Source organism: Balaenoptera borealis, assembly GCF_965194805.1.
Source record: "Balaenoptera borealis genome assembly, chromosome: 19".
NCBI lineage: Eukaryota > Metazoa > Chordata > Mammalia > Artiodactyla > Balaenopteridae > Balaenoptera > Balaenoptera borealis.
Genome location: NC_138878.1, coordinates 66,185,706 through 66,213,001, shown reverse-complemented (window position 1 = coordinate 66,213,001; position 27,296 = coordinate 66,185,706). Strand labels below are relative to the sequence as shown.

Genomic DNA, 27,296 nt, shown 5'->3' with positions numbered 1-27,296 from the left:
GCCTTGATTCCAGCCCACTTCTGAGTCACCCCAGAACCCACTAGCTCAGCACACTTCCGGGTGAGCCAAACCACTCTCCGAGCCTCAGATTCCCTATCTGTAGAATGGAGTTGCTTTTATCAGAATAATGATGATTACTGAGAAGCAGAGTGCTCTGAGAGAGAGGAGGGGCTGCATGCGAAGCCTTGGGGACTGCGGCCCCCTGTGGGGATGATGGAAGGGGAGGCCAGAGGTCATTGGCATCCAGAAGAGGCTGGAGGGAACCCAGCTGAGACCCTGGGCCGGCTGCATTCAGAGGTTCCCTTTGGAAAATTGGATCCATTTTCCCAGCAAAATGGGGGTGGTGATCTCGTTTCCCAGAGCAGCAAGTTGAATCCAGTGAAATGGATAGAAAGGGCTGGCGCCCGAGCTCAGCCTTCTGCAGCTGCAAAACTGGCATTTGTCCTGTGCGGCCGCAGGCGCAGTTAACGATGAGGTCTAGGCGGCCCCTTTCAAAATCCTGCCTGTGCTGATAATCAGTTTGGCCACAGGGTCCTCATTCTGTGGGGCTCTGATATCCCTTGGATGCGGGAAGTGGGGGACAGGACCATAAAATGGTCAGCTGAGTGTCGTAAGGGCTGGAAGCCTGCAAAGAGAGGTCTGAGACCTGGCATTTGAGCCGGTCTTGCAGAACCAGCTGCTTTTGGCCTGGGTTGGGTGAGGGAGGGAGGGACACCGCGGGTACATGCGGAGGGTGGGAAAACCAGCCCAGGGGAGGAGATGAGGCTGCTGGCAGGGCCAGAGATGAGCATCTCCAGCGCTAAAGTGAGGGACTCCAGGCTTGTGCTTCTGTACAAGTGCAATAGGGAGCCACAGAAAGCTTGTGAGTGGGGGAGTTACAGAGTCAGTTCTGGGGTAAGCACTTCTTTGTTCTAGGATCGGTGGGGCTTGGGGATGGTGTTGGCCTTATTCACTGTCTAAAAATCCTTGAATGAATGAAATCATGCCTAATCTGATCTAGGAGGGGTGAGTAGGAGCTGGGTTGGCTCTGAGAGGAGGAGGAGGAGTGCTTCAGTGAGGGGGGTGCTCCCAGAAAACGAGAGGCATCTCTGCAAGGTTGGAGCTCAGAGTATGTGTTGACCAGTGGTTACAAAAAAGTTTTAAAGAGCTGGGACCCTGGAGCCGGAGGAGGGACAGGGCCAACCAGTTGAGATGCCAGGCTAGAAAGAGATGGGCAAGACAGAGAGGACAAGACTTGGGGTGTCCAGCTGGTCATGGGGATGAGGAGGGAGGGGACGAAGGCAATTCCCAAGGGTCTGCTAGGGAGCAGGAGTGGATGGTGTTGTCACGGAGGTCGGGGTACCCAGAAAGAGGAAGAGCTTTTAGGGAGAAAGGGAGATTCTGCAGGAGGGGCCCGTGGGCCCTGGGTCGGGGGAGAAAGTTGCAAGCACAGCCTGAGGCTGGCGGGTGGGTGGAAGCATCTTTAGGAAGCCCTGCATTTTTGGAGGTAGAAGCAATGGCGGCCAGCTGGCCCTGGCAAGTGGGGAGATGGCAGAGCCTTCACGGGGTCAGGGAAGGCCGACAGGAAGATAAGAGTACCTTGTTCTGGGATACTGGGAATGCAGTGCAAACCGGAGAAACATGCAAGGGAAAACATTTAGAAAACAGCTTGAGACAGAGGCGGGAACTGGAGGGCATCCATCTGAGAGTGTCTGGGAGTTGCCAAGGAGGGTGTCCAGCCAGAGGGGTCATTCCAGCCAGGGCAGGGCGGACATGTCACGAGAGGGTACCCAGAGGCGGATGGTCTCAGCCTGCCCAAGGTCACTCAGCAGCCTAGCCGGGCTGGCGGACCCTCCCCGTGGCGCTGTGCCCTTGACCCTGCGGTACAGTGGTCGTCCTGCACACCTGGTCACTGCGCTCAGCCTCTGCCGCCTGTGAGTGGGTCGTCGCCATGCTGCTGTTCACCCTCTTTGGCCTCTTTGCGGTGGACTTCTCCGGCCTGGACGGCTGCACCCTGTGCCTCCAGCCGGGCCCTGGCAGCCCGAGCCCCCCGCCGGCCTCCCCCATCGCCCTGAAGGTCCAGCTCTGAACGCCTGGTCAGCGTGGCATCTTCACACCTCCTGTCCCTGCCATCTGGTTCGGCCCCTGCAACCAGGGCCACCCAGGAAGCGAGAGGCCAAGGCCAGCCAGCCATCCCTGATCAAGGATATTTATTATTATTAATTTTTTTTTTTTTTTTTGCCGCTGGCGGAATCAGAGACACGGACGCAGGCAGGATCACGCGAAATCAGAATTCCTTCCGGAGAGCAAATCCGTACAGAAGGTCGTGGGGGAAGGGAGAAGACCAGGGGAGGGGGGCCCAGGAAGGGGGAGTTGGGGACACAAGGACAGATGGCCCTGTCCGTCCGGATCTGCTAAGCCACCCCAACCAGACCCCATCCCTCCCCCACCCCACCCCGCAGAGAGATTGATCAATAAATAAAATAATAAATTAATCAATAAATAAAATAGAAACAGCTCCCCTCCCCCAGTCCCCCCAGAACCACCCCCATTGGGCACGGCCCCCTGAGCCCTATCCCTGCAGGGCAAGGCCGGGTTTGTTGTGTCTCCCCCCTCCCTACGTACTCCTTGGGCCCTATTTACAGATTCACAGTTGGGGGGCAGGGAAGGGGGGTGGAGGGGGCGCCCCTCCTTCCCCGGCCCCCTGGGGTCAGGGTAGGGGGGTCCCGTTGGTGGCCAGGAGCTTCTTGTCCTTAGGGGGGCCTCGGCGGGGAGAGCTGGTCAGCTCTGGGTCTGGGCGGCCGGGCGGGGGCTGCAGGCTTCGGGGCGGGGTCCCAGCAGGCCGGGTCTGGGCGCCGTTCTTCTCGTCTGTGGGGGAGGAAGCGATCTGGCTTCAGGAACCCCAGGGGTACCGAGCCCAGGGATGTGCTCCAGCAGGGGAGGTGGCTGCCAGGGGTCACACACGCCAGCAACCAGGCCTGGCTTCCCTAGACCAACGAGGCACGTGTCCCAGGCGCCCCCAAACCTAAGGCTTTTTGGAAGCCAGGCCACGCCCCAGTGAGACCTGGCCGGCCCAGCTCAGGAGACATCCTCAGAGACTGGTTACAGCACCGTCTGAGTCCCCCGATCATGGCCAAAGGGCCCCATTACTTTCCACTGGTTGTTAATGGGGCCCAGCGGAGCCCACAGCAGATTGTTTGGGGGTCTCGGGCTCTCCCAGCTGGGCCTGCCTGACTGGGGTTATCTTTCTGTGGGGCCTCACTGCCCCAGACTAGGGGACTGCGGTGGCAGTGCTGGTTTGCCAGTAGCCATGCAGTAGTTTCTGTAGGGCCCAAAATAGTACCTGTAGCAGAGGCCAGCCCCTTAAGAGACACTGATTGCTGGAGGCCTTGTTGCCATAGCAACCAATGGGGCTCCCCCTCTTTGGGGCGGACCCAGAGGTCCCGCATTGCCCCACTCCCCTTATAAGGCATGTGGCTCGGGCCCTGGGTGTCTGTGGGTCCTACATCTTTGAATGCATGCCCTTTTAGGAACTCTGGTTGTCAAGGCCAGCTTTCCTTGGCAACCGGGTCTGGAGAGGTTCAGGGGGCCTTCCTCACTTCTGGTTGCCCTGGGGAACCAGACTAACAGAAGGCAGAGTTCCTCCAGCTCCCTACTACTGAGGCCCTCCCGCCAGGTGCCTTGGTGTTAGCCTGCTTAGCCTGTGTGGGACCTCTGATCTCCAGGACTGTATGATAATAAATTGATGTTGTTTGAAGTACGGACTTTGTTGTTTGTGACCCTGGCCTCGCTGATCCCTGGTTGCTAGGGAATTCTGCTCCTGATGACCGGGGCTGGTGGGTGAAGGGAAGCCCCTTCCCCCCGGAGCACAGACCTCGCCCGCTCCCGGGGGGACGCCCAAGTCCTTGAAAGCCAGGCCCAGTAGGGCCAGAAGACTCTGAGCATCTGCAGAGAGGATGACCAACTTGTTCCGGTTTTAGCACTGAAACTCCTGCATCCCAGGGACCTCTCCATCCTGCGCAAACCAGGAGGGCCGGCCACCCTCCTCCAGAACACAGTTCAGGAGCCTCTGTTAGCGGAAAGCTCCGCTACCTCCGAGACAGAGACGGGTCATCCCCTTAGGGATCCCTGGAGGTCCCCTCCCTGGTGAGGCCTTCTCAGGCTCAGGATGGCCTGGTTCCCTCGGAGCTCAGGCCCCAGCCTCTCTGGGAACCTGCTCCCAGCATTGCAGGTAGGACCTAAGGGCGACAGCAGGTGGGCCCTGCTGCCCCACAGCTGAAGCCTCGCCAGTAACACCCCCCATGCAGCACCTGGCCCCCAGGAAGTCTCCCCTCCGCCCCACGGGTGCCCCAAGGTGCCTCCCACCTGCCAGGGCCTGCACGGAGGGCTGGTCGTGAGTGCTCAGCAGCTGAGCCTGGATGGTCTCTACAACCCGCTTGAACCGACGGCTGGGACCTGGAAGGGGCAGGGAAACAGACTGATGGAACAAAATCCATATTTTACAACAAGACGAGAAACTTCAAACACAACAATTTTCTCTGCTGGTTTGGGCCTCCTCCCTCCCCTTTAGCGTGTGCTGTGCACCTGCATTAACCACACCTGCTTAGGAGGTAACCTTCTTAATCTTGTCAGGGGCCACGAAGACCCATGACCCACTACTCGCTTTGTACCTGGATTGTGTAAACTGTCAATAACACGTCATTTAATGTGCAGCCCTCGGTTTGACCTCTAATGGCGGAACAGTTCTCAGAGCTTTCTGAGCGGCCATTCCTGGGTTATAATCCTCACTTTGGCTCGAATAAAGTTTTCCACTTTTTTCTTAGATTGACCGATTAACTTTTTCGTTGCCGTGCATGGCGTAGCCGGCAGGATATGAGAGACACCCAGCAGAGAGCACCTGGAGTCTACCGGAACCAGCGCTAAGTACCAGCATGGGCCCATTGCCCCCCCCCACCCCTCCACCCCCCACCCCCCACCCCCCACCCTCTCCACCCCCACCCCCTCCACCCCCCACCCCACCCCCCCACCCCGGCTTCTCGGTACTCCTCAGGTGTTCTGACGAGTTCTCCTGATAGCTGGATCTCGTTGTTTGAGTGATGATCCTGAAAATTTTATTCGAGCTGTTTTCACTTAAGACTTGGAGTCTTAAGGGGCACCGGTGTATTCCCTAGGCACGACCTGGGGGTCTGGGCAAGAGGCCCAGGGAAACATAGGTGGCTGGGTTTTTGTTAAATTTGGCTTGAATGGAAGACTTCCCTGGTAGTCCAGTGGTTAAGACTCCTTGGCTTCCACTGCAAGGGGGCGTGGGTTCGATCCCTGGTGGGGGAACTAAGATCCCGCATGCCCCCACCCCACCGTGAGGCCAAAAAATAAAAAATAAAATAAAATAAATACATTTGGCTTGAATTGAAAAAATAAAAAGTTGCTATACGGTCTGAAAAAAACTTTTGCTAGTGAAATGAGAGACTGAATTATTCAGCTCTTAAGGGAGACCCACCATAACCATTAAGTAAATAGGAGGTGTGAGGGGGGATGGGCAACAGAGGCTGATAACCTAGAACTCCGAGCACCTGTGATGGTTTTAGGCTGTTGCAGGGAGAAACCGAGACAGGTAAAAGAGTCGAAGTAACCCGCGGGTAACTCCTTGGGGAGCTAGACTCAGATGCAGTGCACATACAATCCACCACACTGCCCTCAGAAAGTTGTTTAGATCATATTTCATATCTGAATTACGCTATGACATTAATAATGGGAAATTGTGCCTCAAAGGCCAAACAGCTCCTGTGCAGACAGCCACCAATGGGAATACCAGCTGGGCTTATGTATGTTTGCAACTACTTAATTGGAATTAAAGGAAATCTGTCCTGAAATGGCCAAGATAGGTTTCTTTTCTTTTTTTTTTTTTAAAAAAAATTTATTTATTTATTTGGCTGCACTGGCTGTTAGTTGCGACACGTGGGATCTTTTAGTTGTGGCAAGCGGACTCTTAGTTGCGGCATGTGGGATCTAGTTCCCTGACCAGGGATCAAACCCAGGTCCCGTGCATTGGGAGCACAGAGACTTAGTCACTGGACCACCAGGGAAGCCCCCAAGATGGGTTCCTTTAAGCACCCCAAAACTGATTTTTCATGCGCAGTTAAACCCTGCAGTCTCCTGGACCTCTGTCTGCAGGGTCTACTGGAAACAACAGTAGTTAAGAGTTTTTTTCTTTTTTAAAATTAGTTGAGCAGGGGAAAATATTTGTAGTGCTAGCTTCTAGGATCTTTTGAATTGGAAGAACTTCTAAACTGTAAAATTTTAGAGACCTCTCATCTTATTTTCCTATTGTCATTCATATTTAGAATTTTGAAAGTCTTCAAAATTCCAACATAGCCTCACTGAGGGACTTCTCTGGTGGTCCAGTGGTGAGGACTCAGCACTTTCATTGCAGGGGCCCGGGGTTCGATCCCTGGTTATCCCTGGTCGGGGAACTAAGATCCCGCAAGCCGTGTGATGTGGCCAAAAAAAAAGGTCTCATTGAAAGATTTGTTGCAGAAGGCTAATGAAAGATCAATGACATAAAAGGTAACTAAAACATTACTGCTCCTCTCTATCCTCCTTTGAGTACTCATTCTAATAATTCTGTCTGAAGTGCCTGTCCACTCTGACGATGCCCTTAAATGGTTACCTTTAGAAATGGGACCACCTGAGGCTGTAGGTGAGCCTCTTCAGATCAAAGGCCTAACTGACTGGCCACAGTTAAAAAATTTCTTAAAACCCAGGAAGGATGCTCAGAAGTGTTTGTAAATGGATTACCAAGATGGGAGGCCACCGGTGTGACTAAACTGACCACAGCTGAAATTCAGAGCCTGATAGGAATATGGGGGGTGGGGGGAGCCGTCTCACCTAAGCTAAACGAGGGAAAGTAAAACATTCCAACATCGGTGAATGGGTATGTCAGTCCTTTGATCAGTCACTGAGGTGGCCACCCAGTTCTTTAAGGAATTAAGAACCGTCCTTGTTTTACAAATCTAGTCTTTACCGGACCAGAGGTGCGGCTCCAGAAACAATCCAAAACCCACCAATCCTTTTACCATTCCCAAAACCTTCCCTCTTTATCTTAAGAGGCTCGTAAGTATTGGAAACAAAAAAAAATTCTGGCCTTAAGGGAACAAAGTCCTTCTAGGAGAACTTGCCTTTCTCCTCCAATGCCTTTGATATGCAAATATTCTACCTGGTCTCCTCCAGGAACTCTTAATTCCACCATCTTTTAAAAATGCAAATTTCAGGAAAGGTAATTCTTATAAAAAGAAAGAACAAAAGGGAGACAGGTAATTTGAATCCAACCTGTTTTGTAACAGATGGGTTTTACATTATTGTAACTGATTCATGGCTGACATTTTGGAATGGAAACTGGGGGGTGTCTGTGTGTTTGTACGTGTCTGTCTGTGTGTTTGTAGGTATCTATATATGTGTGTTGAAAACGTGTTATTGCCAAAATTAGTTTGTAAGTGGAAATTACACTTACAAGGAAAGGAAATTAGGCACTTATATAAATTCTCCGAAATAGAAAAAAAACTAACCCCAATGACTTTCAGGTTTGCGTAAACTGGGAAATATTGGGTATAGCATTAATATCTGGTACTAAAATTTAGCTGAAGCTTGTTGCATTAATTAATACAGACATGTCTTTAGAGTCATCAGCGTTAAGTGTAATATTTTTATTGTACCTAGGTTTACTAGAAATCAAATAAATGAGATATTATTCCTGTTACAAAGTTTGTCAGCAAGAAAAATAACTAGATGTGATGAAACTTTTCAGTAAATAAAATAGATGTAAATGAGATAAGCACTTTTAGGTAAACTCCTTAGGAAAAATTATGTTTTGGGAATGTCTATCTAAAGTAGTCTCTCCAGATTTTGATAACTTGAAACTTCATGGAGTTTTACTAAACTAAGTTAAACTACAGGAATCCATTGAATATCCAGATCCTTTCCAAATAAGATACTGGAACAGTAATTACTGAATATATGCTTCCTTTTACAGAGAAACTAAAGGTAATTAGGACTATTAATAAATATGGTTGGTGCCACACTAAAACATGTTCTGTGGAAAAAAAAGACACTTTTTCTAGAAACTATAAACAGTATTTATACGTTTGCTAACCTATGGGATGCTAATGTAAAAGTTCATACTTGCTTACTACTTAGTTTATGCTAGAAACTAAGTTTTAAGGTTAAGAATTATGCACGTGTAACTAAAGCTACCAAAATAAACATTTCGGTATGCAAGAAAAGTGGAAGGTATATTTTCAGTAAAAGACAGTATGAAGAAAGGAAATACCTTTTGTTAAGGGAAAAGAAACCCCGAGGAAAAAGTTTTGTGCATGTTCAGGGTTGGCTAAGATTAAATTGAATTTAATTAAGTAAATGAATTTTATATTTATTTATTTATTTATGGCCACACCGTGCGGCTTGTGGGATCTTAGTTCCCTGACTACGGATCAAACCCAGGCCCTCGGCAGTGGAAGCAGCGAGTCCTAACCACTGGACTGCCAGGGAATTCCCGTAAATGAATTTTAGTATTAAAGTGTTACAAAACCTGAATTTGGTTTTCTCTCTATTAAGAGGACAAAGTTTTCTGAAAATATTGATCTGCTTTTGAAAACAGATTGTAAAGTTTCTTTAGCTGGTAATCTGTTACAACTTTCAGTATTTGCTTTTGAAATCTTTTTTGTGACTTTGGTTAAGTGAATACAGTGACCTATGTCCTATTTGACCAAGTGTTTTGAAATCTTTTTGATTTTTTTTTTAACTAATTAATTTATTTTTGGCTGCGTTGGGTCTTTGTTGCTGCGCACAGGCTTTCTCTAGTTGCTGCGAGCAGGAGCTACTCTTCCTTGTGGCGCGCGGGCTTCTCATTGCGGTGGCTTCTCTTTGCTGCAGAGCATGGGCTCTAGGCGAGCAGGCTTCAGTAGTTGTGGCACACGGGCTCAGCAGCTGTGGCTTGCGGGCCCTAGAGCGCAGGCTCAGTAGTTGTGGTGCACGGGCTTAGTTGCTCCGCGGCATATGGGATCTTCCTGGACCAGGGCTCGAACCTGTGTCCCCTGCATTGGCAGGCGGATTCTTAACCACTGCGCCACCAGGGAAGTCCTCTTTTTGATATTTTGACAAACTTTCCAAATATCAAATTCTAATCGAAGTTCTTTTGACCTCTAGCTAACTTTGGGATGCTTCAGAGAGGGCTCCTGGAGCATCTCAGAGAGAAATATTAAGTTTATTTTGTATGTTAAATTACATGGGAAGCATTGTCAAATGAGAGGTTATCAAACTTCTTAGGTTGTATCGTATAGACAAATGTCATTAATATATATATTCTAGAAATTATATAGAATTCCTAAAAATCTGGTATGTCCTGATAAAATGTTATCAATCATATTTCTAGTAATTATTTTAAGACGTATGTCACAGCAATAACAAAGTTCATTTGTCAATCGCATTGGAATCAGGTCTTTAACCTTGACTATTAAAGTCTTTTGTCATTTATAGACAGTTATTGTTGTACTCTGATGCTTTTGCCAAAAAAAAAAGCTTCATTGTCAAGAAGATTCATAGAAAGGACTTTTTGACAAGTACAGGTTTCTGATAACTTTCAGATCATACTGTTGAACTGGGTAAGAAATTAAAGCATACTAATGGAAAACCTGGTGGCTTCATAAAACTGTTATGAAGATTAAGATCAAGAATTAGTCACATAGGACTGAGAGAACTGATGAATATGATTATAATTTTGGGGTTTTGTCTGAAATACTGCTGATTTTTAATCTGTGTTTTCCAGATATAAGGAAACCCTTCCCCTCAACCTAATTATGACTTGACTTGCAGCAATTTGGCAAATTGTTCCTTTATAAGCAGAATTGAAACATTTACCTTTTCTCTTTACCTGTTGTCTCCATATGTTGGAAACTCTTAGGTTCCCAGCAGCTTTCTCAGGTAGATAAGGAAAGCCACCTCCTGACAGGTACAAGAAGCCCAAAGTATTTTAGGGACCTCAAAAAGAGAGGAATTCATCCAAATACATAGATATCTCAGGTGGAATCTGTGACACATCCTTGACATGGATTTCCTGGCCTCAAGAAGTTTTTTAAAAGTTCAATCTGAAGGACTTCCCTGGTGGTCCGGTGGTAAAGAATCCACCTTACAATGCAGGGGATGCAGGTTCGATCCCTGGTCAGGGAACTAAGATCCCACATGCTGCGGGGCAACTAAGCCCTCGTGCCACAACTACTGAGCTTGTGTGCCTCAACTAGAGAGCCCGTGTGCCACAAACTACAGAACCCACGCACCCTGGAACCCCGGGCACCACAACTAGAGAAGAGAAAACCCACACGCCACAACTAGAGAGAAGCCCGCGCTCTGCAACGAAGAGGCCACGCACCCCAACGAAGGATCCCGCAGGCCTTAACAAAGATCCCGCTTGCTGCAACTAAGACCCGATGCAGCCAAAAATTAAAAAAAAAAAAAATAATAATAATAAATCAATCTTTAAAAAAAGTTCAATTTGAGAATGAATATATGTATATGTAAAACTCAATCACTTTGCTGTATACCTGAAACTAACATGACACTGTAAATCAACTATACTCTTAAAAAAAAAATTCAATCTGAGATCCTTTATGAAAAGTTCCAGCACAGCCAATTTAAAACAGCTTATGTTTGGGATTCCCTGGCAGTCCAGTGGTTAGGATGCGAGCTTTCACTGCTGTGGACTCGGGTTCGATCCCTGGTCAGGGAACTAAGATCCCACAAGCTGTGTGGTGAGGCCAGAAAATAAATAAATAAATAGGGGCTTCCCTGGTGGCACAGTGGTTAAGAATCCGCCTGCCAATGCAGGGGACACGGGTTCAAGCCCTGGTCCGAGAAGATCCCACATGCCACAGAGCAACTAAGCCTGTGCGCCACAACTACTGAGCCTGCGTGCCACAACTACTGAGCTGGCGTGCCACAACTACTGAAGCCCGCGTGCCTAGAGCCTATGCTCCACAAGAGAAGCCACTGCAGTGAGAAGCCCACACACCACAACGAAGAGTAGGCCCTGCCCACCGCAACTAGAAAAAGCCCAAGTGCAGCAATGAAGACCCAATGCAGCCAAAAGTAAATAAATAAAATAAATTTAGAAAAATAAATAAATAAATAAAACAGCTTATGTGGTCAATTAACCAGACTTATTTTGCAAACAAATTAGTCTTAATTTGGCTATATTTGGTAGAAATGAGGGTAATTTTAGAAAGAAAAAGATTACATTTCAGTGGATATTAAATTCTAGTTTTGTAAATTGACGCCTGTATTTACTGCCTAATCATGAACATGCACAATGCAAATGCAAGATAAAATTGGCATAAGTCCTAGTGGACAACTTGGAATTGACCTGTAGTTCATGCCAGACATCTTACTAGTACAACCCCCTAAAGGGAAAGAAATAACTTGGCTATTAAAACTCAACATCAAGGAACAGGATGGACTCAGGGCAAGTAAGCAACCACCTTTGCATCGAGAGACCAAATATTTGATCATCTAAGGCTTTCTGAAAGGCTGTTCCCCAGTTATAATCCTCAGTTTGCCTTGAATAAAATTTTCTTTTTTTTTTAGATGGACTGATTAATTTTTTCATCAGTAAGACTGACTTCGGGCTGGGGACAGGGAAGGAGCTCCCACCCTGTGGAACCAGTCCCGCCACCCAGCAAAGGACTCTTCTCCCTTGCCTCAAAATCCCCCTATTGGGGCTGGGCATAAATCCATGGTTTGCAAGTGGGACTAAGGAAGATTCGACTTAAAATAATGATGTGCGTTGTTTTCTATTTAAACGGGTTCTAGTTGAGGCCATGAAGACCCAGAAACGTAAGAAAAGTAAATGGGAGGGAAAAAAATCTTAACATTGAGAAAGTTCTGCATGTTAGTCTTTAAAGAAGAAAAAAAAAGAGCCATAGTTCATTTCGGTGATGTAATTCCCCAGTGCCCCATAGCAGCTTCCTTAAAAACTCTAGGAACAAGCTCATCTCCCAGATGTGCCATGTTAAGATTGGTGCCAAGGACAGCAAACAGAGGTACTCCTCATTATCCAAACTCTTGTTAACAGGACTCAAGGACCAAGCAGAATTGGAAGCAAGGCACTTCTGTGGTTTTCATCTCTTGTGCCAACTCTTGATTGGTTGTGGCTGCCTGCAGTAGAGCTCAGCAGAAAGAAGTGCTGTGATCGATTGGTGATGTCTGCTCTGGGTGTAGGAATGAGTTTTGACAGCAGAACATCACAGTCTTAATCTAGGAAGAGCCCAGTGCTTTGAGGTCAGGAGACCTCGGTTGAGCCCCAGCTCTGTCACGGTCTGCAGTGTGACTCTGGCCAAGTCAATTTACCTCTTTAGGATGCAGTTTTCTTCTCTGTGAAACCTCAAAGGCTGCTGGGAAGCTTCAAGGAAGTAGTGCACATAAAGCACTTGGCATGTTGTGAAGGAGAGGATGTGGGGGGTCTGGGAGAAGACGGGGCTCACAGAGTCAGCACCATCTCCTCCTCCTGCTTGCTGCCCTCCTGGGCTGCTACCCTATCTCAGCTCTTTTGAGCATCCCACACACCAGGCTGGGGGCAGCCGCATCAAGGGAAACTTACCAGAGATGAGAGTAAAGGTGACAGAGTAGATGCCACCACCACCGCTGCCGTCCCGCCGTGGGGAGGGCTCTGGACCCTCAGAGGAGCTGATGTCCACCTGGAAGCGGACGGGCTTCTGGAAGACGGAGGGGCCACCACTGGCCTTGTACTCAGCCCGGAAGCTGGTCTGTGACAGCACACTATGACTCAGGCTGGGGATCTGAGAGAGGTGGGGGACAAAAGGAGGGGGTGATTTCAGCGACCTGACTCCAGGGGATGGATGAGCAGCCCTATGACCAGCTCTGCCCAAGAAACTACCAGTCCCCTCAGCCACCAGGGGGAAAGAATAACAGGAAAGGCATTGGGAGGCCCCACTGTCCGCTGGGATTCGTAGTTTTCTCTGCCTTATAAACAGGGCATCAGAGGAATGATTGAGCAACTGAATCCCGAGGTAATAAGGGTTCTCATATCTGGTGCCAACCCCAGGCTCCAGAACCACATGAAACAAACTTCTTCCTTCCTCCACAAACACTGGCTAAAGTCACATCTGTCTCAGAAACTTTAAGTCCCATGAGACCCTAAAGCAAAAAACCACAGGACCCAGTGTACAGCCCTAGAGTCCACTGGAAAACGTAGTTCCTTTTGCCAATCTCAGACCTGGTGGTAGGGAAATGGCTAGGAAACTCACTAGTCCTCGGTGGATGCTAATATGTGAGAAATTGTAATTCAGGATCCTGTTTCACCAATTCCAAGCCCCAGGGCGCAATAAACCTCTCCTGCCTCCATGCCCCCACAACGACCAAGCCCAACTCGGGCTGGAAAACTACAAATCTCATGAGCCCCAGGTGGAACTCAGGCCAGTGCTAAGGTGGTGAACCCCAGAGGCTGCTGAGATTTGTAGTTCTGTGGCGGCGAGGTTGCATGGGGACCCAGGCCCCTCACCGACAGGAAGGCATGGACAATGTCCGCTTTGATGCTGCTGAGAGGTTTATCCTTTAGCACGAGGAATATTTGTTCTTCTTTGTCCAAGGAGATGAAGTTCCCGAACCAGGAGCGTTTTGCCAGCCTGAGTGGGAGGGGATAGTTGGAGGTGGGTCAGGAGGGGGCTAAGGGAATGAAATCCACCCCCCTGCCCCTCTTCCCTGTCAGACTCACTCTGGAGAGGACTCTGGCGTCAAACTGGACATCTCCTCGGCAGTGGGGACTGGGGAGGGGAGAGCATGGTCAACACATGTCCATCATCCTGGTGTCCAGCACACAGGCCAGCAGTGGCCTCCAACCAGAGGTTCCAGCCCCCAGAGTCTATTCACTTCCCAGCAGCTAAACCCCAAATGGCACACGGCATGATGTTCCTTCTAGGGATGGGCCCCTGGTTAGGCCACGCCTCCCGAGGTGAGGCTTGCTAGCTATGAGCCAATGGGAAGGTGAGCCAGAGCACTGAAGGGGCGTGTCTTTCAGATGAGCTCCTCCTCCAGAGTTGGAGGCCCCGCCTCTTCTCTCCCCAACACCTGAATCTCTGCTCACAACAGCATCTTCACCTAGGATGTGTGAGTCCAGGCCCCCAGCCTCTTCCTTCCCGGGGACCCAGATGTCAGACCCCAGCCCCCACCACCACATTAGGACTCAGGAGTCCGCATCCCCAGTCCCTTCACCCCCAAAGGACCTCCATACCCTGCATCTTGCGCCGGTGAAAGCGTGGGGAGCCCAGGAAGCTGTTGCGGATGGAGTTGAGACGACTCCTCCAGGCGGCTCCCCCGACGCCACCGCCGGGGCTGGGGGGCGGCGTTGTCCCTGGGGTCCCAGTGGGGCTGGCCCGGGGCGTGTGCAGGGGCGAGTGCAAGGGGGTCCCCCCGGAGGAGCGTGGGGAGCCTGGGGGGCCGGGCAGGGGTGTGGAGCGGGCACTGGGGGGAGGGGGCTGCTCCCCGGCGCCCCCACCCCTGGGGCCCCGAGAAGGCAGCGTCTGCGTTTTGGAAGTCGGTGAGCCCCCACCCCGGGCCTCATCTCCAGCGGGCTCCGGTGAGAAGGAAAAGACCGGACTCTGCGGAGTGGTGGAGTCGGGTGAGAGGGTGGAGGAGGCTCTAGGCCCACTAGCACAGACTCACAGAGGTGCACCCCAAAGCATGCTGGAACTTGTAGTCCAATTACTTCCCCCAACCCCCATTGTTGCGGGGGAGGGCCGGGACTTTTTCTATCATGCTGACTGTAAACTCAGCAGTGACTAGTACCCAGGAGGCGCTCAACTAGCTTTTGTTAACTGAATAAATGGAACCCTTCAGACACACTGAAAACGCTATCCTGTTAAGGTGGGAAATGGCCAATGGACTAAAATACTAATGAGGCCTTGGGTCTTTGGCCCTTTAGGGGCAAGGAGGCATTGTCCCAAGACTTCATGGGAGTTGTAATTTCTGCTGTTCCATCTTTGCTCCACAGTGTCTTCACCCCCTTACCCCTTCTTAATCCATCTGGGACCTGGCCTTACCCTTGGGCTGCTCAGAGGGCTGGATGACAGACCAGTGGAGGCTCCACTGACACTACGGGATCTGTTTTCAGGACAGATTAAGAAAAAAGAAATCAGGTGGGAGGGTTTCAGAAGGCTCAGATGTCCTCTCCCTTCCACACTCCTTTGAGATGAGGAAACGAGGCCCAGAGAGGGGAGGAGACTTGTCCCAATCACACAGCACCTTTGAGGTGGGTATGGGGTTAGAGCCCTGAACTCCCTCCCCACCCAGGGCTGTGGATCCCACGGGAGGGGCAGGGGCTCCCACCTCTGGCTGTGCTGGGCCATCTCCAGGGCCCGTCGGGTGGGCACCGGGGAGCCACCACCCCCCGCATCCGTGATGCTCAGGACTTCCATGGACTTCCGCTCTGGCCGCCGCTTCCCGTGACGGCTCAGCATGGGGGAATCCACACGCTTCCGGGGTGGGTCTGAGGGCCGAGAGTTTCAACCCAATCAAAAGATACACTGGTCCAGCTGTACATGGCACTCGTACAGATGGGGAAACTGAGGCTCAGAGTGGAGAGGGGTTTTGACAAAGGTCACAGAGCAAGTCAGGGAGTCTAAACGCAGAAGCTCAAGGCCTGCAGCCCTTTCTTCCCTCAGGAATCTGGGGTCTGGACTCCGAGCCTTGCCCTTCTCACCAACATCATTCCGAGGAGGTAGGTCCTGGTCCTCACAGCTGGGATACCGCTCCTTCCGATCCAAAAGCAGATAATATATCATCTTTTCTTGGTTCTCCCTATGGGGGGGGGCGGGTAGGAGAGCACTGGGGTCAAAGGTCAGGTCCCAGAGATGGTCTCATCCCCTCCCTGTGTCTGTGGCTCGGCTCAGTCCACTCAGTTTCTCTGTCTACGGTTCCATTCTCCTAGGTATCAATAAGGTTGGTCCCTTTGTCTCAGTGTACATCTCAGCCTCATTTTACTCAACGTTAATAATAATTATGCTAACACCTGAGCACTTACTATATGTAAGTACTATGTGAGGCACTAAGTTGGCCTCAGCATCTATTAATACTTTTCAGCATCGTTTCTTTTTCCCACTGGTCCTACCACTCCCTCCTGGTTCCCCCTAGAACAGCTCCTCGCGGGAGCTTTGAGCCACGCCCTTTCTAGTGGCCTGGACCTCCCCATCAGGGGAGTCTGCGAGTGCGCAAGGCCCCGGCGCGCCCCCTGCCGGCTGTCGGGAGAGCTGCAGCAGCTCACCCCATGTGGCCAGGGTGTTATGTGTTAGAGTGGGGGGGGTCTTACTCCTCGCTGCGCAGCTCGCGATGCAGCCGCTCGCGGTCCCTGAAGCAGCCCAGTGAAGCCATGCTCTCCAGGACATCAGGGTCCAGCTCTCCGTTTGATGGCAGGCTCCGCATGGCCACTCGGCGGCCTGGGGTTGGCTCCAGGCACGGGTCCGGCTCGTGTTTCCCGCCCCTGGGGAGGAGAAGAATTGTAGCGCATGGGGCATCTCCTTCAGCGGAGACTCAGGGGTCCCGGGTCCCAGCCTGCTCCTTTCTTGGGAACCCAGGAGTCCGGGCCCCGGCCTCTCCCCCCTCACACCCAGGAGTCCAGGCCCAGGAGTTCGGCCCCAACCTCTTCTCTACCTCTGTCTTCCTCCCCTAGGACCCAGAAGTTCGAGCCCCTAGCCCCTCCTTATTCAAGACCCTCGGCATTCCGCCCCCTAGCCGGCTCTCCTGCTTTGGGAACCCACGATATTTGGGGTCCTCTCCCTCCGCCAGGGACCCAGGTGTCCAGTTCCCCCATACTCACAGGTACCAGGGATGTTTCTGAATTTGCTCCAGCTGTGAGGGGCGTGGGTCGTAGAGAAGCAGAAGTGAGATCGTTTGAACACAGTAGGCACGCAGTGAAAGTAGACTGGGTGATGTTGGGGGGTCCCTAACGTGCCTCCTTCCCTCCCCCAACCAAGGGCAGTACGACAGCACGACAGCTCATGTCTCCCCCTAGTGGCGGCTGTGCGGCGCATTCTGACTACTCCGGACTGGCCGGGCTACAGGTCCCGCATGCGCAGTGGCAACCTGCCCACCCCCCGCTCCGCTCCGCCTCGGAAGGGCCGGTAAGCGCATGCGCACTCCCGGGGGGGGGGGGGGGGGGGGGGGGTGTGTGTGTGTGTGTGTGTGTGTGTGTGTGTGTGTGTGTGTGTGTGTGTGTGTGTGTGTGTGTGTGTGTGTGTGTGTGTGTGTGTGTGTGTGTGTGTGTGTGTGTGTGTGTGTGTGTGTGTGTGTGTGTGTGTGTGTGTGTGTGTGTGTGTGTGTGTGTGTGTCGGGGCAGGTGGGCAGGACCCCAGGGCCAGGGCTCAGCCAGCGATGCCCCTCCCAACCTCATGACTCCCCTAGCGATTCTGTCCCCACCACCCACTGTCCCTCCATCCTCGCCCCCCCAACTCACGCTGAGCCTTTTCTCCGGCTCCACTTCGATCATCCCCCTCAGGAGGCTCTGGCAGTCTGGAGGAATGAAGTGGGGCATGTGGAAGACGCCTCGTTTCACCTTCTCCAGCAGCTGGCGGAGGTTGTCATCGTCGAAGGGCAGAGCCCCCTGTGTGAGAAATAAAGACCCCTCACACACAGAGCTTACGATATTCCAGGCGAGTGCCTAAGCGCCTCACACGCATTGACACATTTAGTCCTCACCGCAAGCCCCAAGAGGTAGGGAGCTATTACTATCTCCACTTTGCAGGTGGGGAAGCTGACGCACGGAGCCATCCAGCAATTTGCCCAAGACCATCTAGCTCTGAGTGGCAGAGCAGGGATTTGACAACGGGCAGTCTGGCTCCAGCGCCTAAGAGGCTGGGGCCGCAGCTTTGAGGCTGTCCTTTAAAAACATGCTTCTGGGCTTCCCTGGTGGCGCAGTGGTTGAGAATCTGCCTGCCAATGCAGGGGACACAGGTTCAAGCCCCGGTCTGGGAAGATCCTAAATGCCGCGGAGCAACTAGGCCCGTGAGCCACAACTACTGAGCCTGCGCGACTGGAGCCTGTGCTCCACAAGAGAGGCCGCGATAGTGAGAGGCCCGCGCACCGCGATGAAGAGTGGCCCCCACTTGTCGCAACTGGAGAAAGCCCTCGCACAGAAACGAAGACCCAACACAGCCAAAAATAAATAAATAAATAAATTTAAAAACATGCTTCTCCCAGGGAGTTCCCTGGTGGCCTAGTGGTTAGAATTCTAGGCTTTCACTGCCATGGCCCAGGTTCAATCCCTGGTCTGGGAACTAAGATCCCACAAGTTGTGGCAAAATAAATAAGTAAATTAAAAAAAATGAAAACATGCTTCTCCCTAGTTTCAGGAGGGGTAATCTTCATTCATTTTTAAAAAGTGAGCATCCATTACAGGTCAAGGATCTAGGAGTGAACAAAGCAAGCCCTTGCCCTCCTACAGTTCACACCCAAGAGTGGGAGAGGCTGGTGAGGGAGCTATATAGTGATGGAGTGATTGAGGTGACACTGGAGCACAGACTGGGCTGAGCGAGGCCTGTGGGAATCTGGGAGTGTAGCAAGTTGAGTGGTGTGCCCCCAAAATTCATGTCTACCAGAACCTCAGAATATGACCCTGTTTACAAATAGGGTCTCTGCAGATATAATTCATTGAGGATCTGGAGGTGAAATCGTCCAGGGATTAGGGTGGACGATTAAATCCAAATGCCTTGAAGAGGAGGGGAAATCACAGAGAGATATCCCTCAAGGAGTTACACACACAATGACAACTCTGTTAGCTGCCAGGAAGGAGATAGCCTACCACAAGGAAATCTGACCACATTGGGGGAGTGAAGGGGGCCAGGTAGGCTTCCTGGAAGGGCAACAATTGAGCTGAGAGCTAAAAGCAGTCTAGTATTAACTAGGTGAGCAACAGGGCTGGCAGGGATGGAAGAGCAGGTGCAAAGGCCCTGTGGTAGGAGCCAGGCTGATATTCCCCAGTCTGGTTCTATTAATCATTACAGTACTGTAATCAGGATCAGTTAGTAAACAGCCACTTTCCCAAGTGCTCCAAGTCCTCCTGGCTGCCCCATCCCTTTCCGGGGGACCCGCCTGGGCTATCTCACAGTTCTGTGACTGAACGGTTAGCTCCAGGCACAGAGAGGGGTGCCCCCAGGATTTTGCTCTGTTGGTGAATACCCCCACCTTCCTGGTACCAGTTAAATATTTGGGAAACAACCCCTGAGGTGAGGATGGAAGTAAATGTTCTGTGCTTCCACCAGGCAGGACTGTTCTAGAAACGGGGCAGGAGAGGTGAGGAGCGCCTTACCACAAGCAGGGCGAAGAGGATGACTCCACAGCTCCACATGTCCGCCCGGCGGCCATCGTACTTTTCCCCCTGGAAGGGAGAAGGACCAGCCATCACGTTCATCTCTCCCAGGTTCCCTCCGCTCCTCTCTCCCCTCCACCTGCCCCTCACTCACCTTAATCACCTCTGGACATGCATAGTGAGGGGACCTGAGAGAGAGAGAGGTGGTATGAGCTTCTGGCTGGCTTCTGACCCCCTCCCTGGGGCGTAGGAGGCCGGGCCCCCACTCACCCACAGCTGGTCTCCAGGAGGCTGTCCCCCACCTGCAGGGACGCCATGCCGAAGTCCGCGATGCGGATGTTGTTTTTCTCGTCCAGAAGCAGGTTCTCAGGCTTTAGGTCTCTGTGGCTGAGACAGGACAGTGGGACTCAGGCCTCTGCCCTCTTCCCAGAAGCCAAGGCCCCATTCAATATTCTCAGGGGGGGACATATCTGGAAACTTCTAATTAGGGACGTTTTCAAGCATGCCCCAAAGTTGGAACAAGAATATAGGAAGCCCCGTGTACCCACCCACTAGCTTCACCCATTATCAATTCGGGGCAAATCTTCTCTTATCTCTATCCCTACATATGCTCTCCTTCCCCCACTGGACGATTTTGTAGGAGACCCCACACAGCGTATCATTTTATCCACAAATATTTGAATATGTGTGAAGTGAGATATTTTGAGGTAAGCAGGCAGATGATACTGAGCTGGTTCTTAAAACATTCAAATATTTCAATGCTGAATAATAAAAAAAAATACTGCCACCCCAAGCCCATCACTGGTTCTCCGCCCCCCCAGAGACAAACTCCTCAGGATGTAAGGGTTAATGTCTGGGGGAGGTGGGGCGGAAGATTCTACAGTTTCTCTTGGAAGTGGTCCTTAACTGGGTCATACTTGTTAAATCTGTTGACTATCGCCCCCTGGAGGCCAGTGTTTTTAATGTCAGAGTCTAGACACTTAAGGTGTTGACAAGTTAAATGGGCTGCCTTTTCATCACCAAGCTTTACTCCCAGGTCTCAGCCCCTCCACCCTGATCCGAATCCCAGAGAGCGAGGTATGCAAACAGATGAGGCTGAAAGATGAACTGGAGGCATCTATTTTGCACCATAATTAATCATTAAAATGCTGCATATTGAATATCTTGTTCTGAGAGCTGAAAGCAATTCAATGAGGAAAGGAAGATCTTTTCATATAGACGTTTATATGCAAAAAAAAAATGACCCTCAACCTTTACCCCACGCCATATACAAAAATTAATTCAAAATGGATCTCAGGCCTAAATGCAAGAGCTAAAACTATACAACTTCTAGAAGAAAACACAGGAGGAAACCTTTGTGACCTTGAGCTGGGCAAATATTTCTTTTTTTTTTGGCCACACCGTGCAACATGCGGGATCTTAGTTCCCCGGCAGGGACTGAACCCGTGCCCCCAGCAGTGGAAGTGTGGAGGCTTAATCACTGGACCGCCAGGGAAGTCCGTGGGCAAATATTTCTTAAATGGGAAAGCAAAAGCATGAATTGTAAAAGGAAAACAATCAACAAACTGGAATTCATCAAAATGTAACACTTTTGCTTTTCACAGGATATTGTTGTAAAAAATGTAAAAGCATGTCACAAACTGGGAGAAATTACTTGAAAAATATACATTTGATAAAAGATTTGTTCTTAGAATAAGTAACTCTTAGGAGTTATTCCTAGAATTATCCCTTGTTCTGGAATAAAGAACTCTTACAACTCAGTAACAGAAAGACAAATAACTCAATTAAAAATGGGCAAAGGATCTGAACAGATGTTTCTCTGAGGAAGATATACAAATGGCCGATAAGCACACGAAAAGATGTTCTACATCATTAGCTATCACTGAAATGCACATCAAAACCACAGTGAGATACCACTTCACACCCACTAGGATAGGTATAATCAAAAAGTCAGATAATAACAAGTGGCAAGAGATTGGAACCCTCAGAGACTGCTGGCAGGGATGTTGAATGATACAGCTGCTTTGGAAAATGGCCTGGCACTTCTTTAAAAGGCTAAACATAGAGTTCTCATAATCCCCTGGTGGTCCAGTGGTTAGGACTCCGTGGTCTCACTGCTGAGGGTCCGGGTTCAATCTCAGGTTGGGGAACTAAAATCCCACAAGCCACACGGTGTGGTCAAAAAATAAAAAAATAAAATAAAGAGTTCCCATATGACCCAACAATTCTAATCCTAGATATATATCCAAGAGAATTGAAAACACAGGCACACGCCAAAACTTGTATGGAATGTTCATATGTTCATATTATTCATAATAGCCAGAAAGAAGAAACAACCAAAATGTCCATCAACTGGTGAACGGATAAATAAAACATGACATATCCATACAATGGAATATTACTCAGTTGTGAAAAGGAATAAGTTCTTGATACATACTACAACATTTTGAAAACATTTTGCTAAGTGAAAGAAGCCAGCCACAAAAAGACTACATATAGTATGATTCCATTGATAGGAAATGTCCAGAATAGGTAAATCCGCAGAGACAGAAAGTAGATTAGTGGTTACCCAGGGCTGGGGGTGGGGCAAGGTGACTGCTTAGTGGGTAGTGATTTTTGGGGTGATGAAAATGTTCTAAAATTAGGTAGTAGTGACGCACAACATTGTGAACATATTAAAACCTACTGAACTGTACGCTTTCAAGCGGTGAATTTTATGATGTGTGAGGGTTTTTTTGTTTTGTTTTTTGGCCGTGCCGTGGGGCCTGTGGGATCTTAGTTCCCCAACCAGGGATCGAACCCATGCCCCCTGCAGTGGAAGCACAGAGTCCTAACCACTGGACCGCCAGGGAATTCCTTATGATGTGAGAGTTATATCTCAATTTTGAAAAAGGGATAAAAGATTTATTTGGGGGCTGCAGGACTCTGGCTTCCAGGCAGCCTGCTATGTGCTCCCAAGGGCCTGCCTTCTGGGCAGTACTCATTCTGGCCTCCCCTCAACCTGCCCCCTCACCAGATGGAGTAGCTATGGCAGAAGTCCAGCGCCGACACGATCTGGCGGAAGAACTTCCGGGCCTCCTTGGGGGTCAGTCTCCCCTTCTTTACCAGGTAGTCGAACAGTTCACCTCCAGACACGTGCTCCAGAACCAGGTACCTGGGGGACATGGAGGAGGCAGAGGGCTGGAAGGGGCATGTGGAGGACCAAAGAGCCTGGTCTCTCTCTTCCAAAAGCACAAGACCTCAATCCCATTGGCCCCTGGAGGCAGAGAATCCCAATTCTCATGAGCCCCTGGGAGGAGGAGGCTCCAATTCCCATTAGCCTCTGGGAAACAGAAACTCAATTCCCATTAGCCCTGGTCAGCATGTCAGTTTCAGGGGTCAACACTTTGACTAGTTGTCCTCAGGAGATAAGGCAATTCCATTAGCACCTGGAGGTCAGAGATCCCAATTCTCATAGGCCCCTAGGAAATAAAGCCCTGTATTTCCATCAGCCTCTGGGAAGCCAAAGTTCTCATTCTTATTAGTTTCTGGGATGCAGATAATGGAATTTTAATCTATTTTTGGATAACGATATTTGCACTGTGTACCAAATGAACAGTCAACATCTGTGAGCTATAGCCTACAACTCCCATCAACCCCTGGGAGGTAAAGACTCCAATTCCCATCAGTCCTTGAGAGAAAGAGACACTAATTCCCATCAGCCTCTGGGAAGCCAAAATTCAATTCCCATCAGCCCTGGGCAGTACAGACTCCCATGTCAACTTCAGGAGTATTAATACTTTGACTCCTAGTTGTTTCAGGAGATAAGGCAACTCCATCAGCACTTGGAGGAGACCCCCAATTCTCACAGGACTTTGGGAAATGAAGACCCCCACCCCCACCCCTACCTACTCCCATTACCCCCTGGGAAGCCAAGCCTCTTATTCCCATAAGCCTCTGGGATGAAGAAACTTGAATTCTCATTAACTCTTGGCCAAAACGATTGCCTTGTGCACCAATCTAAGTCAACTTCTGTGAAGTAAAAGACTACAACTCCCTTCAGCTCCTGAGAGGTTAAAAACTCCCAACTCCCATAAGCCTCTGGGACATAGAGACTTCTAATTCCCATCAGCCACCTGGATTCTAAACACTCCAAATCCCATCAGGCTCTGGGAGGCTAAACCTCTAATTCCCATCAGCGCCTGGAAAACAAAAGCTCAATTTCTATGAGCTCTTGGAAAACTTGAGGTTCCTCTGTGAAGCACAAACTCCCATGGACCCTCCCTCCCCACAAGGATGGTGGAGTGAGAGTGATAGCTCCACCAATCAGGGACAATGGCCCCTCCCTGCCGCCACACCTGGGGAAGCCTGAGGACTACAATTCCCATGAGCACCTGGGGCTGGCCAGCTTCCTTCCTAGGGAAATCCAACCTAGCATCTGATGGGTGCTGGAGTTGGTTCATCCTGGGGACTGCCTGGTGGGGGCAGGGGGTTGTCCCCTCTCTCGCTGCCCAGTCCAGCTGTCCCTTGGGTCACCAGAGTCCAGACAAAGGTCTATTGTCTGGAGTCTGGACAGCTGGACCCCACCCCCATCCTAAGGGGAGTAATCAACTTTGAGATGCAGACTTAGAACTCCTAAGGAGACCATTGTTGGGGTGTCCAGTCATAGCACCCAGAGTTATGCTGGGGGACGAAGAGAGCCTCCAGTGCTCCAGAGAGGGGGTTTGGGAAGAGGCCTGGGGCTTTGCTAGGCCCCATTGCCCTAGCAAATAGGAAAGGGATCTGCCCTTAGCAAGTTGGGTCTGGCTGAGGGCATCAGGATGATCCAGTTTCGAGTGTTCCCTGCAGTGCAGTAGGGCGAGGGACTGGGGCTGGAGAGGAAGGGGGAGGATCAGCCTCTGTCCCCAACTCGGGATGGCTCAGGCTTAGCTGTCCTGTTGCTGGGGCACAATCGGCTTGTAGCGTCAGGCCAGCTCAGTGTGGGAACAAGGAGTGTTATGAGTGTGTGTGGGGGGGGTTGTCCTTGTGCAGTAAGGAAGGAACTGGGCCTTCAGTGGCCAGCCAGGAGAGCTCAAGTTTCCCCAGGCCCCTCCATGCCTTGTTTCTGGAAATGTCTCACCCTAGGAACTTGGGGAGGGCACATGGGGGGCTGGGTGTCTATAAATACCTACAAATATTTCTTGTTCTCGTAGACGTCGTGGAGCTTGAGGACATGTGGGTGCTCAATGAGCTTCAGGATGGCAATCTCCCGCTCCACCTGGGGGAAAAGGAATGGAGGTCAGCGTTGCCTCCCTCCCTGCCCCCAGCCCCAAAGGGTCCCCTCTTCCCCCAGCACACAGACACACCTTCATCAGCACTGACTCGGACAGCTTCTCCCGGTTCACAATCTTGATGGCAACCTTCTGGCCCGTGATGCAGTGGACCCCGAGTTTAACCAGACCTGGGGGATTGGGATTGAAAATGTGGGCTGTGCTCCCAGGGCATTCTCCCCGCCTCTGGCTCCTAAGCCTCCCTTGCCACCCCATTTCCTCTTTCTTCCCCTGCTGGCTGTTTAACGGTGGCCTGAATCACTCTCACCTGAACGCCTGCGGCTGACAGCCGCCATTCCCACCAAACGCAATTCTCTTCCCGCTCCCTGTTGCCCAATTCTGTTCCTTCTGATTGTCCATCCACCTACCTGCCTCCCCCTCCCTCCACAGCTACCCTCGATTTAAGTTCCTCTCTCCACATATTCTTGCCTCACTGAGTCTCCGTAGTTTTGTCTCCTCCAATCTGCCTCCTTCAAACAAACCTCTCTCTCTCTCAACCCATCACTTCCTTGAATTCTTTGCCCTTTAATCTTCTGGAGACACCATGTCTCCCAAGGAATATAATTTTATGATTGCCCCCTTCCCAGACCATCCTCCTCCACCTCCTCTCAAACCCTGACCTCTCAATCCCCTTCTTTGATCTTCTTTTAATAGCAGCTGTAGCTGGAAGCATGCACACCCCAAGGGTATCCCCACTCCCCAAGGGTAAGCCCCAAAGCCACAGACCCAGGTGTACAGGCCCCCAGCCTCCTCCTCCCTTAGACCCAAGAGTCCAAGCCCCCAGCCCCTCTTCCCTCAGACCCCCAAGTCCAGGCCCATGGCCCCTTCCTCCCCCATAACTCAGGAATTCAGGTCAGCAACACCTTCACACTTTTTTTGCACTAGGATATGGAGTCTGATCCTCTCCCAGCCCTGACCCTCAGCTTCATAGAGATCCTGGACCCAATCCTGAACCTTGTACCCAGAACACAGGTGTTCAGCTCCTGTCTTACACCCACCCACCTCCCACCTGGCAGGAAAGAGGTTACAGAGGCTTAACAACAGTGAAAGATGACCCCCCCCCCCAATCCACAGCCACTCCTGAGGGATTTGCCACTTGCATCCACCTTTCCACCTCTCCATTCCTGGTCCCCACATTGAGCCAGCATGCTGGAGAAGGGGCAGAATGCTGTAGACCTCATCGCCCCAGCTTCAGTCCCCCTGTAACCCCAACAGAGGCCCTCCTAGGCCAGAGGACAGTGCAGAGAGAAGCAGCTTCCTGAGGCGCACCCCCATCCCAGCACCTCACCCCGGCCTGCGGCTGTACTGCACCAAGGACCTCAGCTCCCGGCCCAGACCCTGGCTGCAGGCCGAGGTCCCTTTCCCACTGTGGCCTCGGACCCCCCAACCTCTGCCCCCAAAGGGTGGGAGCCTCTGGGCCCCAGCACCTCCTCCCAGGAGTCCAGGCCCCCAGCTTCCTTCTCCCCAGGACCCCAGAGTCTGAGCCCTCATCCCCCTCCATCCTAGGGACCCGGCAGTCTGGACCCCAAGTCCCTTCTCTGTGAGGGACTCAGGGGTCTGAGCGGCCAGCCCTTGCCCTTTGAATACCCATGAGTCCCGCCCTCTGTCCCCTATCTCCCCTCGCCCCCGCGCCAGGTGTCCCCTCCCCTGACTCACCTGTCTGTCCTTTGCCCAGCGTCTTCTCCAGCCGATAGGGGCCCACATATTGGGCATGCTGGGGTGGGTGTGGGTGTGGGTGCGGGAGGTGGTAGGCAGGGGAGCCCCCGCCCCCCTCCTTGCCCCCGGACGACATGATGCCCTTGGTCCCGGCCCGACCGGCCCCCCGGCCGCCCCCCCTGCGGCCGGTCTCCCCGTCCCTCCGGTGGGGGCCGGCGACCGCTCCGTCCCGGCCCCCCCGGCTGCCCCCCACCTCTCCGGGGGTCCCCAGGGGGCTGGGCTGGGCCCCCCCCCAGTCGGCGGGCCGCGGAGCTGGGGGAGGGGGGGCTGGCCCGGGGGGGTCAGGCCCCGGGAGTCAGCATGGCCCGGGGGGGCTGCGCGGCCCCCCCTCCCCAGCCCGTCCCTGGCCGGCCCCCCCCTTCCTGCGCCTCCCCCCGCCGGGGGGGTCTGAGGTGCGGGCCGGCGGATGCTGCAGGCCGAGGTCCCCCCCGCCCCCCCACGCGCCCTCTCTCCTCCGCCTCCTCCTCCTCTCCGCCTCCCCCCGCCACCTCGTCCTTTCTCTCCCGCACGCTGACATCACCATCCGGGGACTCCGGGCCCTTCCCCAAAGTTAACCCTTTCGGAGGGGGGAGGGAGGAGCGGGGGCAGGGGGCGGGCCTGGGAGCTGGAGGGATGGAGAGGAGGCGGGAGGATGCTGGGATGCAGGAGAGACGATGGAGGGACAGAGATGCGGAGCAAACAGGCAGGGGCTGAGGTGGAGCTACACAAAGGGAGATGGAGTCTGACAGGAGTCAGGGGAAGAGACAGATGGCAAGGGAGATGGAGGCCGCCAGAAACAGGGATGGGGCAAGAGAGGGAGATGGGGGAACACGCAGGCAGCCAGAGACAGGCAGAGACAGGAGAGATGGGGGGTGGTCGGAGAGACAGGGAGATGGAGAAAAGGAGAGAAGGTGATGGGGAGAGACAGAGATGCAGAAAACCAGAGATAGAAATGGAGAGAGACCGAGATGAAGGGA

The 27,296-nt window shown here is 51.7% G+C and overlaps 3 protein-coding genes across 7 annotated transcripts in view; 2 read left to right on the top strand and 1 right to left on the bottom strand.

Moving 5' to 3' along the window:
- TMEM150B (transmembrane protein 150B) overlaps positions 1 to 2,082 on the top strand; it is a 9,113-nt gene extending 7,031 nt beyond the window's left edge. For all 3 annotated transcript variants that reach the window (XM_082368323.1, XM_082368322.1, XM_082368321.1), the window contains one exon: positions 1,869 to 2,082. In XM_082368323.1, the coding sequence (XP_082224449.1) occupies positions 1,869 to 2,068 (200 nt within the window). In that variant the 3' untranslated portion in view covers positions 2,069 to 2,082. The remainder of the gene's footprint in view (positions 1 to 1,868) is intronic.
- A 174-nt stretch (positions 2,083 to 2,256) lies between these two features.
- On the bottom strand, positions 2,257 to 26,748 carry BRSK1 (BR serine/threonine kinase 1). Of its 2 annotated transcripts, XM_082367927.1 has the most exons (19): positions 26,281 to 26,748; positions 24,661 to 24,755; positions 24,487 to 24,572; positions 22,350 to 22,490; positions 19,607 to 19,723; positions 19,491 to 19,524; positions 19,337 to 19,405; positions 17,486 to 17,632; positions 16,850 to 16,881; positions 16,343 to 16,513; positions 15,737 to 15,834; positions 15,364 to 15,523; positions 15,078 to 15,138; positions 14,270 to 14,636; positions 13,754 to 13,802; positions 13,541 to 13,664; positions 12,620 to 12,818; positions 4,345 to 4,434; positions 2,257 to 2,847 (listed from the first exon to the last, which is right to left on the bottom strand). In XM_082367927.1, the coding sequence occupies exons 1-19, from the start codon at positions 26,414 to 26,416 to the stop codon at positions 2,690 to 2,692; spliced, it is 2,334 nt and encodes a 777-aa protein (XP_082224053.1). In that variant the 5' UTR covers positions 26,417 to 26,748; the 3' UTR covers positions 2,257 to 2,689. The 2 variants fall into 2 exon arrangements, with proteins under 2 accessions (XP_082224053.1, XP_082224054.1); XM_082367928.1 differs by lacking the exon at positions 26,281 to 26,748 and having other exon boundaries at positions 24,483 to 24,572; positions 24,661 to 24,758.
- Positions 13,810 to 19,377, top strand: LOC309616940 (uncharacterized protein). Of its 2 annotated transcripts, none has more exons than XM_082368351.1 (6): positions 13,810 to 14,145; positions 15,149 to 15,286; positions 15,699 to 15,754; positions 16,703 to 16,851; positions 17,045 to 17,153; positions 19,290 to 19,377. In XM_082368351.1, exons 2-6 carry the CDS (start codon positions 15,227 to 15,229, stop codon positions 19,357 to 19,359), a joined length of 444 nt encoding a protein of 147 aa, XP_082224477.1. In that variant the 5' UTR covers positions 13,810 to 14,145; positions 15,149 to 15,226; the 3' UTR covers positions 19,360 to 19,377. The 2 variants fall into 2 exon arrangements, with proteins under 2 accessions (XP_082224477.1, XP_082224478.1); XM_082368352.1 differs by lacking the exon at positions 19,290 to 19,377 and adding an exon at positions 17,774 to 18,214.
- Positions 26,749 to 27,296: the final 548 nt, after the last annotated feature.